At 45.8% G+C, this 15,829-nt stretch overlaps 1 protein-coding gene across 2 annotated transcripts; it reads right to left on the bottom strand.

The window, feature by feature from the left end:
- Positions 1-3,976: 3,976 nt before the first annotated feature.
- Positions 3,977-14,003, bottom strand: znf507 (zinc finger protein 507). 2 transcript variants are annotated; one of them, XM_027004768.2, is made up of 7 exons: positions 13,893-14,003; positions 10,595-12,729; positions 9,964-10,081; positions 9,684-9,795; positions 8,829-8,933; positions 8,395-8,529; positions 3,977-7,763 (listed from the first exon to the last, which is right to left on the bottom strand). In XM_027004768.2, exons 2-7 carry the CDS (start codon positions 12,725-12,727, stop codon positions 7,418-7,420), a joined length of 2,949 nt encoding a protein of 982 aa, XP_026860569.2. In that variant the 5' UTR covers positions 12,728-12,729; positions 13,893-14,003; the 3' UTR covers positions 3,977-7,417. The 2 variants fall into 2 exon arrangements, with proteins under 2 accessions (XP_026860569.2, XP_035376788.1); XM_035520895.1 differs by lacking the exon at positions 13,893-14,003 and adding an exon at positions 13,087-13,248.
- Between the last annotated feature and the right edge of the window lie 1,826 nt (positions 14,004-15,829).

Here is a 15,829-nt window from a genome sequence, read left to right as displayed (position 1 = left end):
TTCTGCGATAGGGGAATAACCCCAGAGCACATAGTTTGACATCAATAACATACTGCATTGGGTATAGCTGATGATTGTGAAGGTGACCGTAGTTGCATTGAAAGCAGTAGTGACACAAGCAGGTTTCATTTCCAGCGCACTACTGCACAAGCACAACAGCCATTGCTTCAGCAGGAAACATTGCGCAATTTACTGAACCGGTTGGCGAGCATTACTTGCTGATTACCAAACATGAACTGCACCGACTGTTGCTATGGTAGGCGAGCCAGCACTACATTAATGAAAAAGACCACTTTATATGACGTGAAAGTGAAATAAAGACATACCGAATCATTTGATTTAAATATTCCTCTCTTAGGAAAATATTCTTAAAAGATTCTTCTCCGAAAGTATGTATGGCTCGTCCTCATCTCCGAATGAAAGAAGCAATTCGGCAAAACATGTTATGAGGAAACGGACAACAAGAAATTTAAAAAGCAAGTGGCTCTTGGTGAAACCAAAAAGTAATAAATAATAAGAATTTTGACAGTATGGATGCTACTTAATTATACTGTGGATTGTTGAGTTGCTCATCACTGATAATGATAAAATACACTGTTAGGGCAACTGACCTTTCAAACAACGCTGTCTACTCTTTTGTTTTAGATCTGTCTAGGACAAGTTCATCAGGTAACAAAGACGCTGCATGTCTTCCTGCAGAACAGATTGGAGAGGAAAGTGGGGAACACACTTCATGTAATAGCAACTTTTTGTATTACACTTTCATATCTCCTTGCTTTGAACACTTAACGATGGGATGTATATGTGATCACACAGTTTGGGGTTGATAACAGGCAAATGGACAAATGGTGAACAGCTGTGGATGCTATGTGAGTTACCAGGCTGTTCCAAGAGCTCCCTAATAACCGTAAGACTGTGATCATTTTAATTTCTAAACCATATTTCCCTGTGGTGCAGGTGACGGACATGGTGAGCATGTCCAGGGTCACTCTAAGAGCAGTGGTGCAGTAGTTAGACCCAAGTCCCGAGTCAAGTACAAGTACAAGACCTACACCGTGCTGATTAGGGAGAAGCTGGCGTGGACCAAGGCCGAGATGCGAAAGCTATCAGAGCAGCACCTGCGCCAGCCCCAAAAGGTGAGTTGGTGTGCCCATCTCTGGCAGTTGGTGTGCCAGCGCGATCATAGGGATTACATCAGTGTTTATGCACATTCTAGACAAGGTTGTCTTATAATGAATGTTGGCACTCAGAAGACGCTTGTATTTTTGTATATAGTCTATATTGTGAAGCATATTGTATTAGAACATTGGGAATTTATGCACTCTTAGTTGTGGTCTGTGTGCTTAAACTGGGCTTCTAGTACATGTATCAGGTGAATAAATGTTACTTATGTGACAGCTGAGAAAGGAGAGAAACATTGACAGTTGCTCATGCCAACAGATGCACTGCCTCAGAGCGTAGGCCTAAAATAGCGTGCAGTGCATCTCTCGGTTCTTATCTCTCTGTACTACACAAGCAGCCAGTGCTTGATCTCCAGCTCCAAACAGACTGTGGATGCGTTTGTGCAGGAAGGCGTATCATCCTTTTGTGTGGAACAGCCTGAGTCCTTACGGAGACACGACGGAGATTGACTATCTGCTCGCCATGGTGAGAGCTTCAGCTCGGGGTTTGTCAGAGTGAGAGATGATTTCTTTAGTCTCTTCCCTGAGGAGTCTCTTTCCTTTCACTGTGCGTAAACTGAAAACCTCACAGTTCTGAATATCAGAATGCTTAATTAGTGTAAGAAATAATGAGCCAGAAACGATTTACCGAGATTCATGGGGTTCAAAGCTTATTTTGTTCTGGGCTTGGTAACATGAATACCTAATCATATGCAGACTGGACCAAATAAACACGCACTTTAGTGCTGGAACATCAGACTCAATGCTCAACACTTTGGTTGTCATTATAGCAGGCCGCCGCAACAGGTCTGGATGACACAGAGGAACAACTGGATTACTTTGTGCATATACAACCAATGTGCAAACCACACCTATGGATGTGCTTCATTTCAGTCTGATGTCAGATTCCATTTGCTTAACAACCATGCTCATGATTTTCTTTTCGTCACCCTTAAATGTGATCCCCCCCCCCCCCCGCCTTCTGTGCACTGAGGACGAGATGGAGGCTCTTCAGGGAGAACAGTCCCTCCATCTGTCCCTCATCTATCACCACACCATCTTTCTCGGTTCTTTGTGTAATAAATGGTGCAGGTATATAATTTTCGCTCTTATTAACATAATGTGAAAAGTAATGCATTTACAGGTGTCAGGAGAAGGTTTTTTTTGTGTGTTGCTGTTAATGACTTCATTTTATGGGCAACAGCCCACACCAATGCCTCTTCTCTTTCCCCCTGATATTACTCAGTTACATGACTGTTTTGGCACTCATTCAAACTGCATTTGTAGAATTCCCATGGCAATGTATTCTTTTAGTGAGCCTGTGTTGTTTGTTCAATATCTCAAACTCCAACTCTGATCAGACAGCTTCTGACAATGAGATTACATCAGAGATTCTTTTACATTACCACTGGCAAATATATAAAAAAGGAATGACCAATATGACTTTTGCAATCTTTATGCAAGTCACAATCACTTTAAACGTTCAAGCATATCACTAAAAAATGGAATTCATAAAATGCCTAAACAGCATCTTACATATGTATCCGTGTCATTGTGTGCGAAACCTCATTGAACTTCTCTTAGACATTCAACACTGGAATTGATGAAAGAGAAATCTCTGGGCATCCAGACGGTTAGGGGAGAAATATAAAAAGTATCTGACATGAAAGAGTCGAAGATTATCAAAGAGATTTAAGAGAATAAATTGGCAGACAGCTCATTGGAGTGAGGGATTATGGGAGAAGAAAAGCGTAAATGTTTAATGGATGCTTCTTTTCTCCCTTGGAAGCCACTTGTTTGTCTGACTTTAGTTCTTGATAAGCCCAAAGGCAAAAGAAGGTTGCATCCATTTTCTTCATTTTATGCTCACACTCACTCTTAAGAATTTTGGCCAGGGAAGTGAGAGATTTAGAGCATGTGGCCAAAGCCCATTATAGATAAGCTTTCATCTATTTGAGTGGACTAGTGGAATTCTTAAACCCATGATGGAAAACATTTTCTATATGTTTTCCCTTCCACTTACATGGGAACAACAGATTTTTAGAAGCAAGGAAAGTATAAGGATTTGGAATTAGCTGGTAGGAAAGATACCATAAAAAAAAAAAAAAACCACTTGCTACAAGTTTGTAGCTTCACTCCTAAGTGATCTACCTTACATTTATGCCTCTGGCTTTCGCTCTTTTTCATTGATCCCGTCTTTCAGGGAGCTGATCCTGTAAAACTAGTGGATCAGAGAAAAAGAGTTGCTTTGTGTTTCCTACAGGCGGTTAGGGTTGCATGCAAACTATAGGGATTATATGGAAAAGTGAAAATTCTTATTTCCCCTGAGAGTGATGGAATCCACTCGTGCCTTATCTCTGGCCCAGCAGCACAGCGTTCCATGACCTTGTGGCACATTCGTCATACCCACTGGTGTCTTTAATTTACCTTACATTTCAATTTGTTAATTCAAAAAGAAATACACTGCGCTACGATGATATGAAACCAGCTCAACTGAAATATCCTCTTTTCTTTCTCTTTTCCACAGAACCTCATTGGCCTTAAAGTCTGTGTTGTTCTGTTAGTCATGAGGTACAGACAGCTGAAGAGACTAAGAGTAATAACCTAAGAATGGGTGACTGCAAAAAGTAAAAGAATGTCTTAAATTAGTTACAGGTGATGTATTTCTTCTGGAAAGAAAACAGCAAACTGAGAACTTTTTCGGCTCCTAACTGAAATGGAAACATTGGGCTCCCAGCTTTGGCCCAGGGCCCTCCACGCCCTCAGGCCCCCGCTCTGCTTCTGCAGTCTGCACTGACCCAGCTAAGTCAGGACACTCGAGGGTTACGTCATTGTTCAGTCTTTAATACCAAAAATACAATGGCAAAAAAGTCATGATTTTACAGTCTATGAAGAGGAAAATAAATAACTGAACGGAACACTAACTTCAAAATATGGCCAGAAGGACCACGAGGATGCAAACTCGGGGGTGTGAGAGAAAGGTGTTCCATCCCTTCTTTGGCAGGCTTCGTTTGCTAACCACTCCCTTGGACAACATGAAACGAGTAACCCATTTTTGATACACTTTGGCTAGACAATCCACATTTTTTTTTTATAGTGTTTTTACAAGTTGTTTTAAAAAATAGAAGTTCTTAAAAAAGATAGTCAGTTTCAAATTCTACAGTATATATACAGCCAATGGTGTACAATGCCATACTACGGTACATTACAGAGCTGGAGAGAGCACATCTCAAGAGCCAAGGCATCTCTCAAACAATTCAATCCATCAGATATGGAGCAACAATGAGCTTAAAGATTTTGTCACTCTAACCAAAACTGGAGCTCAAAATGAGGCTTAAAAATGGAAGGCACATAACAGGCTGAGCTCCAATCTTTTCATGACTTATGAATTTTTCTGAAGTCTCAAAGAAACGGGGGCTTGCTTGTATGATTAGATAAACACTATCGCCTTAAAGGCCTGGGCGTTCCCGACGTCTGACCATTAAGGGAAAAGCTCACTCGTTTTTGCTGTTTAGATCATTGCAAGCAGTCAGACCCCTGGTGCACAAGTTTGCAAGATTAACAGGTGGAGACTCCAAGTTAATTCAGTTCACACGTTAACTGAAGTGAAAAGCCTGGCTAAAACAGCCTAATGTTTACCCACAAAAGCATCTGGATAAGTTTCACCACCACTACCCCCAACTAAATATTCTCTCCTAATATATATATAAAATTTCTATCCTGCAACTGTTCTATTATTGACATTAATTGCAAATTGTTAAATGCATTCTGAACACATTTAAATAAACTACTTGCTTCTGACTGCACCTACAGAAAACAGCTCGAGTGGGTGCCTGGGGCTTAAAATATTTTATAAAAATGGAAAAGCAACTAAGAGAGAAACACCACACAAAGGGTTCCAAATACCCCAGTTAAACTCGAATGACTGATTAAAATGCACAGTGAGTGTAAGCGTTGCACACCATGTCAACATCTTCCCGACACTTGCAGTTCAAACTGTAAATCAGCCTGAGACAATAATAGTCTGTTATGTTAACGAGACATGCCTAGATAGAAAATAAAGATTTTCTTTTCTTTGTACATTGTGCTGTACAGATGCAACCCCAAGACCCACAAATTAAATGAAATTTTATCCTCAATTTTGCATTACTAAATGTTGATATATAAGCAATAAGAGCATACAAACCATCTGAATATGCTGCATGTGGAGTACAAACCTAGGACTAGGAGTTAAGTTAAGGTCAAGGGACTTTGGAAAAACTTTCATCAGAGGTAGCAATCAGTGTTTAAATGTTAGAAGAGCACTACAGCGATAATTATTTGTGGTGCATACAAGCGTTACAATTGCTTCTTGCAATAACTTGTTCTAAAATGTAAACAGCTTAACTAAAAAGTGAGAAGGAAAAATGTCAAGTTCCTGAATTTGGACAGATTTACCAGTAATCACGGTGCCTAAACTGAAATTTAGCTTCCATTACATTTCTAAATCCCATTAAAGTTGTTAAAGGACATCATCTTGCCTCCTCATTGAGTCCTATAAACATTACATCAACACTGCCTTTTACAGGGCATATGTCTTGTATTGCATATGCCCCAGACAGTATTAAATAAACATCTTAAGAGCAGTTGTGCTGCACTAGGTTCAGATTCCTCTTCCAATCACAGACCCCATATCTACACTGCATCCATTCAACATTCCGTTAAAGGATAAGTTTTGAATTTCTGAATTGGGCGTCGATTCCCCCCCCGTAACTTGCCGTCGGCCACGCCAGACACTTTGGGCCATGATGGATGCTGTATTTTGTAATGGTGCAAAGCATTTGGTCTGTCCTTTGCCAAACCTCTAAACTCTCCATATTGGAAAACTATATTTAGTTTTTATTACTTGATTTGTTTTTATGACCATCAGCATTGCAAGGCTCCAAATTGCACACAGGTTTTATGGTGGACAAACATGTTAATAGATGTAAATCACCACTGAAACTTTGACATTTTTCTTCCTTCCTAATAAGAAGCAGAAACCAAGTGCGCATTTGCCTTATCCCAACGTCACACTGAGTGAGAGCTGCAGGAATTAAATACTAATTCGTTTTTTAGCATTCTGGGTCGATGGGGAGTGAATGGAGTCACTATGCAAGCATCGCAGCTGTCCTGCGGAGACTAGCCTAGGCAGGTCGGCGACAGAACAGGCAAAGGACATTCCGACCAGAGACGTATAGACAACACACCGGCTATGGTTCCGGAACGAACGCCTTGTATTCGGCTTCCCCTTTGCGTCCTGCTGCTGGAATCATTAGCGACTAATGAAAGGCGGACTTTAGTTGTCTGCTGGACTGTCACACTCCCCTGACCTTTAAGGTTTTTTTTTGTTTTTTTTTCCCTCCCCAATATTTAATTAGTGGACCAGTGACCATTAGAATGTTTTGAGACATGACCTGCTGTGCTTCTAGACGCTAGACTTCCCCGTCGGCTTAGCTGTAAGTTTAAGATACATTCCTGGAATGACCCTTCTTTCAGACCCAGCAGAGCTGAAGAGAGGTCCGATAGCACCAAACAAAGGACAGCTCAAACAAGCAGCCTCCTCTGCGTGGACTCAACGGAAAAGGTACATGCAAAAAATATATAAATTAGCGTGATAAATATTGACATGACAAAAAAAAGAAGGCAAGGACCCAATCTGCCTTCTCCTTTCAAACCAAACAACGGAGATACAACTTCTACCTAGTATACACAAATAATATACTGATAAATAAATGTTACAGTGAACTACAGAAGCTGCCTTGTGTACAATTAACCCTAAATCTTACCATACTATGTATTTAAATGTTATGAGGTATGAAGCTGCTTTCAGCAATACCAAAATACATATTCCACTAAGGATTAAAATGTTTGTTCAGCTGAGAGTTCCAATTCAGTCTGATAACCTTTCAAATAAACTTTTCAGACTTCCTGAATTAAAAGTTTATGCCAGCAAATAAAACCAAATTGCTGGACTGTGAAATCGATACTGAGAGATAAAGAGTAAAGGACAACTGGAGAACAAGATCAGTGATACTGAAGTCTTTCTGAAGTTGGGCATCACCCGTTGGAAGCGGACCTTGTCACATCTCAAAGTGTGCATGTTTGGGTTTGTGAGTGTGTGCGCGCGTGCATGTGTACACATAGGCAAAAAAGTAAAAGGAAAATAAGCTTGTGCAAAAGTTACTGGCTTTAACTTTAAGAGGTGTGTGTGTGTCTCTCTCTACACGCTCCACTTCTCACTGCACAGTAGTGGCCTCTGCTGCGTGGCTGCCCTGCTGGTCCTTGCTCAGGATGATGCTGATTATGTCACCCTCATGCTCCTTCATGTGCTCCATCAACTGGTCTTTGTTGGTGGACTCAAAGCCGCAGATGCAGCAGCAGAATAGAAGCACGCAGTACTCCGCCCGCGCCGCCTGCCCCGTGCCTGCCCGGCGACCCGGGCTCCAGGTGGGGCCATCCCCGGGGCCGGCTCTCGGGCTGTCCCCCGCCGCACCTGGGGCTGGCTCGGGCGGCGTCTTCTCCTTTTTGCCCAAGATCAAGCACGGGCGCTCCACCGCAGGCTCTGCTGCTGGTTTTGGAGAGCTGCCCGCCGGCAGGAAGGAGACAGGGACAGGACAGAAGGAATGTTAGGAGACTGAGCACTGAGGTCATGGTAAATGTGGTAGTGACATGCAAAGTTAACAATAGTGCAACAGAGGCTTTAAGTGCGGCCACATGAGATCTGCTCGATGCGTCTGTAAATATGTCTGTAAACTGTTCGTGCTGGATTTCGCAATACTGATGCCATAAAGGACTACAGCACGTAATAAAGGTCAATTTTATTATGTGATGTGAACATGTGAACAATCTGCCATGTGCCAAATGAGGGTTTGATAAGTCATTATTCATCAGTCACATGATCCAACAACATTCATTTTGGTCAAAGTAATGCAGGCCAATCTTCCAGTGTCAGAGTTTCCCATTGGGGTTCCAAAATGCTGTAAGGATTATTACAATAACTTAATGGCCTTTTGAATATAGAGGCAATACCTTAATGACCTTATATTAATTTGTCCATGTAACACAGGCCCAGCTCAGACATTCTGAAAGGCTGACAAATGCCAGTTTGGGCAAAGCAACTCCTCTTGCTGCATTACGACTACATCAGTAAAGTGCACCTGTGGACCAGAGGAGGGTGCCAACGCCGCCAGGGTCTGGCGGCTGGGTCACTCACCGACTGCTCTGGGAGATGGCCTCGTTGATGGCCCTGTTCACCTGCTCGTAGTTGTAGTTCTGATCTCCGGCATGCTTCCACATGTGCGACTTGAGGGATGGAGGGTGGCTGCACACGTAGCCGCACAGGGAGCACCTGAGTGGCCCACGCGAGAGGATGAAAAGAACAGTTCAATACAGTGGAACGGAGGGGGGGGGGGGGGGGGGGGGTTAATTAAAGCCTCTCTTTAAAAAAAAAGTTACAAACTGCTTAAAACTAAGGCTAGCTAAAAGCCAGCATGACAACTGGACCAATGGGAACATGGCTGTGGTCTTCATGCTCACGGACGGAGCAGCTCTATACAGGCGAACCCATTTCCTTAGCGCAGCCGTCGGCCAAGCGACGGGCCCGCTGGCAGCCAGAGGAGAGACGCAGACAGAGCGGTCCCTGCCCACCTGTACTGCTCCAGCAGCTGTACGGCCTGGTGCTCCTGTGGGTGCCTCCTCATGTGGCTCTTCAAGCTGTTCATGTTGGTGGTGGCGAAGTCGCAACTGCAGCACCTGGGGCGGAGGACAGCACACGCATGAAACGAGGCTAATGCACCGCACCACGCCACGCCCCCCCCAACCTCCCGCCTTGAGGGGACACGTGTGCCGTGAGCTTGGTTGTTGGTGGAGTGAAAGTGCTTGTAAGATGCCATGGGGGGAGGAGGGGCTCAAAGGGCAGGCGAGGGGGGGGGGGTGTAAGCAATGGGTGGCGGACGCAACACGTCACATGGCTGACACCCACCATAGCCCTTTTCAAAGGCGTGAACGTGGCTGAGGGGCTACGTGAAGTAGCCGTGAGTTGATGGAGCAGAACCAGGAAAAGGTGCACACGCAGCGAGGACCAACAGAGCAGAGGAGTTCCAGTGCGCATGTTGGTATTTGGGTGTGTATCTATATGCGTGCGTGTGTAAGAGAACATTACACACCCACACCTAACAACATTGTACTTATTTGTCTAGCACAAGCCACATCCTTTTAATTACAGTCAGTGAAAAAGCATTTGCGGTTTTGTCAAGTTAAACTTAGGCTTTACTGCCCTCCTGTGGCTGAAGACTGCTATGACATTTACATGTACAAGTTCCCCGAGTCAGTGACCAAACCCATCAGATGTTTAATATTGATGATTCACCCATTTCTTTCAACATTAAACTCATGCCAGAATTATTAATTTTTTGCTATATAAATGGTGATCACGGGAAATTATTACAGACACTGAAATATATATAATCAAATAAATTCACATTTAAAGAAGAGAGCGCACACCTGTAGGGCTTGTCAGAATTGTGAATCCTACGATGGTTCCGTACGCCAACATAGGTGGAGCTGGTGTAGTCACACACATCACATTTGAACACCTTCTGCTCACTGGCCAAGTCTACACAACAGCAGACAGACATTCACGCACATGAATGAACACGAATGTCTTTGGAAAGTAAAACTAATGAATACTTAACATTTTCAACATAAGAGAAAGTAACAGCTGTGTGCAGTGCCACCTTGTGGCGAGCTGCAGAAGTGCAGTGAGAGCAGCAGGTGTTCTCACCTTCGTCCAGCATCTTCTCACCCTTGTCCGTGCTAGCTGCGGTCTCAGTGACGGGTGGCGAGGCAGCCACGTTGTCCCCGGCCTCGTGCGAGTCTCTCTCGTGGCTCCTCAGCTGGTTCTGGGAGGGCGGCGTCAACAAAGCCGTCACAAGCAGGTGCTTTGTTAATTAACGATTCATCACGATCGGGGGCTTTATTAATAAACGCATGACGCAAGGGGGACTGGCCTGTCTGACTGGCTGGGAGGTTGGTGCGTGCCCCGGCTCCTGCTCAGGACCGCCCTCTGAAGCTTATTTGAATTGCAAATTCATGCAAATGAAAACGCACTGGAACGGCGTGCAGGGCAGAGCTGCTCTCAGTACATATCATTAAACCTCTGGGCACCGGACAAACTTCCCCGACACACCCTTGCAGAAGCCCCTACAAAAGGCCTCGAGTTATTGTAAAGGCCTACAACTAAAACGGATCTGAAGGTTTTCAAAAACCTGCTAATGAAACGTCTTAGAAACATGGACTTTTCTCTAAATTTAAAAAGTATGCCGTCTAACATACTTGTACGTCAAAAGGCTTGACGAGGCATGAACACATCTCAGGCGCCAAGAACTCTTCCCCGGGGCATGTGCAGCGCTCACCTTGTAGTGGAAAGTCTCGCTGCAGTTCTTGCACTGGTACATGCGCGTCTTGCAGTGGTGGATCATGTGGTTCTCCAGGTCCTTGCTGCTGCAGGCTATGTGCTCACAGATGGGACACTGGTAGGGCCGCCTTTGCCTGTGAACGCGCAGGTGCTGCTTGATGTAGCCCTTGTTACCACTGCTGTACAGGCACAGACGGCAGCGGTAGGGCCGGTCACTCCCGGCGATGTATTCCACAAGCCCACCCTCTGTGGAGGCGGGGTCCCCGGTCCCACCCACTGCCACCGGCCCCGCCCACCCGCTGCCACCGCCGTCGCCGTGGCTCTGAGCGTTGTCCTGCAGCTCCTTCAGGATGTCCTCGTCGGAGGCATCCTGGTCGGACCGTTCCCGCAGCCGCTCAATGACGGTGAGCAGGGACATGCTGATGCCCGCTTTGGAAGGCCCCTCGGTCAGCGCATCATCCCTGGAACCCGGCGGGACGTCCAGGCTGAGGTTCAGAAGAGTGGCTGGCCCTGGGACTCCTTTTGGGGGAGTAGCAGACCCGGGCAGTTCCACAACCCTCTGGCCCGTGTCGGGGATCGGCGCGCCCAGCCCCGACGCACCCCTAATGATAGCCTCGCTCAGCTCTGTGGCTCTCATTGGCATGGTCACGAGGGCCTCCGCTGCCAAGGAGTGCAGCCGCAAACACTCTGAGTGAGTCCTCCTCCGGGCTGGGGGCACGTTCTCGTCTGGGGGTGGAGTGGAAGCACCCTCCTCCCCTCCAGGCTCCCCATCATGGTTCCAGCCAATCACAAGCTCCTGCTCTTCGTAGAAGGCAGGGCAGGGCTGGCTTTCTGGATGCACCTCTTCGGGAGCCAGCAGGGTCTTGTCCCCGGCCACCTCCGCGCTGAGGAGCAGGGGCTGGCTGGCCACGGGTTGCTCGGAGCAAGGGAGCCTCTCCACGATGACGTTGACATGGCCGACACCGTTGCTGCAGCGACTGATGATCTTCTGGGCAGAGGACAGCAGGCTGTCTGAGCTCCCCGGCCCGCTCTCCGTCTCCAGCTCCAGCTCCAGCTCCACCTGAGCCTCTGGCGTCACCTGGACCTCCACTGCTGGCTCGTCCGATACAGAGGCATCTTTACCAGAGGAGGCATCTATGGAGGCCTCCCCTCCAAGTTCCTCCCCTCTCCCCTCTGCCAACTCACTGTCGCACTGCACCCCCGCTTGGGCGCAGAGCTCCAGCTGTAAAGAGGGGGTGCTGTGGAGCACGTGGGCCTGCTCACCTCCAGGCGCCAGGACCACGATGGCCTCTCCCTCTTTGACAGGCACTAAGGGAGGGCTGGAGGCGACAGCGCCGTGAATGGGGCCGTGCGCCTCGCCCCGGGCGACCTCGTCCTCAAACACGGGGTACGAGCAGTCCACCAGGCCGGCGTGCTTCCAAGCATGTGTTTTCAGGTTCCGCTGCTGACCGCACTCATAGCTGCAGATCAGGCAGCGGTAGCGGCCGTGCTCGTAGCTGTACCACTTCTTCCCCGAGGCGGGCGGCAGACCCTCCGGCTCGGCGTCTGACTTCACTGCGGGATGGCCCGTCCTGCCCTGGCCGCGCTCACCTTCCTGCAGGTGAAGCCTGACGTGCGCCTCGAGCTCCTCTTTGTGCCTGGAAGCGAAGCGGCACTCCGAGCATATGAGGATGAGGTCACTGTGCTGCTCATCGTGCTGCGTGAGGTGCTCCTTGAGTGCTCTCAGCGTAGGTGACAGGAAGTGACACAGACTGCACTGATAGCAGGTGACCGTCCGGCTACCGGCACTAGGGGGCTCCAGCCCCAGCCTGGACCCGTGGCTTTCCTCCCCCTGCTCCCTAGGCCTCTTGCCTAGGGGAACCCCCTCGTCACGGTCTCTGCTGTCGGCGGCCATCACTGAGGCACAAGGCGTGGAGGGTCTCTTCCTCCCGGGGACGGGGCACCGCCTCGGCCGCTTCTCCACTATCTTGCTGAGCTTCTTGATCACCTGAATGAGTGAGTCAGCCGCCGGCTTGCGCGGCTGCCTCCGCTGGTCCTCTCCACCGGGGTGATGCGGTTCAGGGATGAAGACAGCCTCCTGCTGGTCCCTGAGATGAGGGACCAGGACTGCAGCGCCTCTGCTGTCCTCCATACCTGAGTACATCAGAACCACCACAACACATGAGTGAAAACTCCCCAAACAGCAATTTGAAGAGAAATCTAAACAGATCATTTAGAATCAGAGGTTCAACTTCTGATCCAGTGAGGGCACCCTACCCCTTACAGTAACAAGAATAGCTACGGCTACTACTTCACGAACCTAAAAATATCACTTTACTTTCTACAAAGTCAGCTGTTCGCCTTTTTAACAGCAAGTTATAAAGCATTTAAGAATGGGGCACTAAATTACTCTGCTCAGTGGTGGGCTTAAAATAAATAGTGTCATTACATGTATGTCTGAATATCACGTCTTGAGAACAGATTCATAAATTATAAGCCTTTTATGCTTACACTGTTATCTCAACTCCTCGTTAGACTTTGCTTGCGCTGATAAACCTACTGGAGCCGTTATCTGCAGGCTGATTACAGGTGGCAACAAGTCGATTTGTATTCGGAAAAAAGATTCGCTTTCCCCACTTTCCCTCTCTGACCACTTACTACAGTTCTCCATTTCACTTCCTCCAAACACACAGGCGTAGCGTATAGGCATCTAGAGTCTCTTATCGATACCGATAGCCCGTTAGAAAGCGATTTTAGGCTTTGGCCAGCTGGACTCAGGCAGGTTTAAGTCCAGCGGTGTTCGCCTTATTAAACTGGGACGTCGCGCACCATGTCGGCCTACCAAGGCCTAGTTAGCTCGGTACACAGAGAGGCGTATTGGACCAAACGGTCACAACAGTCGGTTTCCACACGTCAACGAGGTCTGCTAATAGAAACGGAGCACACTAAAAATAAAATCTCACTCCCCAAGCACAGAAGTCTCCAACTAGGGATAGGAGGAGACGCCTGTACAGCGATTTAGAGAGTGGCCGGTACCAAAAAATGACGTTTGGAAACGAGAGTTTGTATACCCAGCTGATGAACTGAGGCCAGTGGTCAGAAAGTCGGGTGGTGGTTTTGAGAACACGGCACCCATAACGATCGAGGCGGCGCAAGGTGGGAGAAAGGGTCGGACATTTCTAAGAGCGCACCGTACGGCGAGGAGACACACGAGTCCCTAAAACACCCACTGTGGAAAAGCACCACTAAACCAGCTCTGGCACGCACTAAACGACTCGGAGTCATGCGACTTTTATATACAAGTGACAGTAACTTACTGATGCGGCAACTCTGAACGGTCTTTGGCCCCAGCACTGATTCGTAGGTTTATTCTTGGGCAGTGTAAAAAAAAAAAAAGTAATCTCACTTTTTCTCACGCCGTGCTCAAAATGGCGAGAATGGAGCGTCAATCACGTGACTCCGATCCTACCTGGTCACGTGATCACAGCTAAAAAATAAATAAATAAAATAAATTATTTATTTTTTTATTTTTACGTGAAGTCAGCTACAGCAATAGCGTTGAGTTTACACAGCTGTAAGCTACTTTATTTCAGAGTAATAGTCTGCGGTTCACGATCCAGCTAAAGAGGCTAAATGGTATACACTCGTTTACTGCATTCTCATATTTAAATAATTAAAAATGAGACAGGATTAGAATGATAGTGTTCAGCATCTTGGTTCAATACATTTAGCATTAAAGGGCATTTGAAAAAAGTCCCACTTATGATCTGCTTCATTAGCCTACTGATTTTCCTGTCATCTATCCAGTAGGAAACATGACACATTACCTTTATAATAACTAATATAATCGGCATTATATCACTCAAAAACACAAAACAAAAAACAATTAATCACACAAAAAGAGAAAAGAAGACCATTATTTGTACAAAAGCACTTTTGTAAGTTGCTCTGGACAAGAATATCTATTAAATGTTATAAAAATGATTGTAAGGTAAATTATTTATGATTCTTTTCGTCTCCTTAAGTGTGTTTTTAAACAGCATTCACATCTTCCCTACCCCACCCCTTCAATGAACGGTTGTAGAAAAATGGTAAACAGCAGTTGCATTAAAGTGGAAGAGCTGGCTATGTTTAAATTAAAGAAAGGAAAACAATAATCTGTCTGGAATGTCCCAAAAGAAGGCATCATCATGTGTAGGCAGTGCCGGGCCTATAGAGGAATATCCTGCTAGAAATGGGGTGCGTGTGGTTGATGTTGAAAGGAGAGCACAGATGCATCACAAGAAAGTGTCTGTAATCACTGGTGCACTGACAGCACAGTTGTAAAACTGTTTTTTTTCCTTCTTTTTTTGTATTTTGTATTTGTATTTTGTATTTACCACATGTGTGACATCTGTGCTTGCAGTTGCCTTATATCTGGCACTCTTCTGTCCCTGCAACACATGGCTAGTTTCTGAAAGTTGAAATAGATTTTCTTTTTGATTATGGGAAGAATATTTAGTAATTTTCTTTTTTAAAAATTTATTTTTCTTTTGCGAATGTATTGGGCGATTTGTTGGCTACTTTGAAAACTATTCAAAGAATGATGAAATAAATAACCACTAATCATTATTGTAGTGTGTTATAATCCTAGACCTTTAGCCTGCAACATGAAACAGCCTACTGAAGCTAGTTCTTGTCATGTCTAGTCCTTTTTATTGTAGTAAATGTAAATTTTTAGAAGTAAGGAATTTACAGAGTAAACCTGATTGTACTCAAATTTGTTTAGAATACTACATACAGTATGGCCCCTCAAATAACACCAAGAACTGCAGACAGCAGTGCAGTCAAAATCTCAAGGATGTAAAGGTAATAGGTTTAAGGCCTGTGAAAAGATGCTTTGTATATGGTGGTTTTGAATTTATTATGGAGTCAGGCAATGTATGGCAATTTTTCTATGGATTGCTGTGTAACATGATGTCCCACATTACATGCGTTCACTGTACATATGCAGTCTAGAAATGTGTGTAGTTGTGTTTGCGACTGTATACATGTCCTCATGCTGAGCTCCTGTGGAAACATCTGTCTTCCTCTGAGAAGTAGACATAAACTAGATTTAGCCATGGTTCTGTCTGACTCACTTAAGAACAAAGGCTTACCTACTATTCATCATTGTTCTTTTACCTGATGTTCAGCATAGGCTGTGTATGAGGTGTTGTTCGGGGCAAATGCTCCATTTGCTGTATGTTAACCTATGTGCGACCAGACATCGGCC

This window comes from Electrophorus electricus, chromosome 21 (genome assembly GCF_013358815.1).
Source record: "Electrophorus electricus isolate fEleEle1 chromosome 21, fEleEle1.pri, whole genome shotgun sequence".
Lineage (NCBI taxonomy): Eukaryota > Metazoa > Chordata > Actinopteri > Gymnotiformes > Gymnotidae > Electrophorus > Electrophorus electricus.
The sequence above is the reverse complement of the archived record's forward strand: the minus strand, read 5'-3'. Positions and strand labels throughout refer to the sequence as shown.

What these genes read in the sequence shown, in the direction of transcription:
- znf507 (XM_027004768.2), bottom strand. Translation starts at nt 12,727, where the DNA reads ATGGAGGACAGCAGAGGCGCTGCAGTCCTGGTCCCTCATCTCAGGGAC. An exon ending in GCGAGACTTTCCACTACAAG is followed by an intron (nt 10,082 to 10,594) that starts GTGAGCGCTGCA and finishes CCGCCCTCCCAG; the next exon opens with AACCAGCTGAGGAGCCACGA. An exon ending in TGAGAAGATGCTGGACGAAG is followed by an intron (nt 9,796 to 9,963) that starts GTGAGAACACCT and finishes GCTGTTGTGTAG; the next exon opens with ACTTGGCCAGTGAGCAGAAG.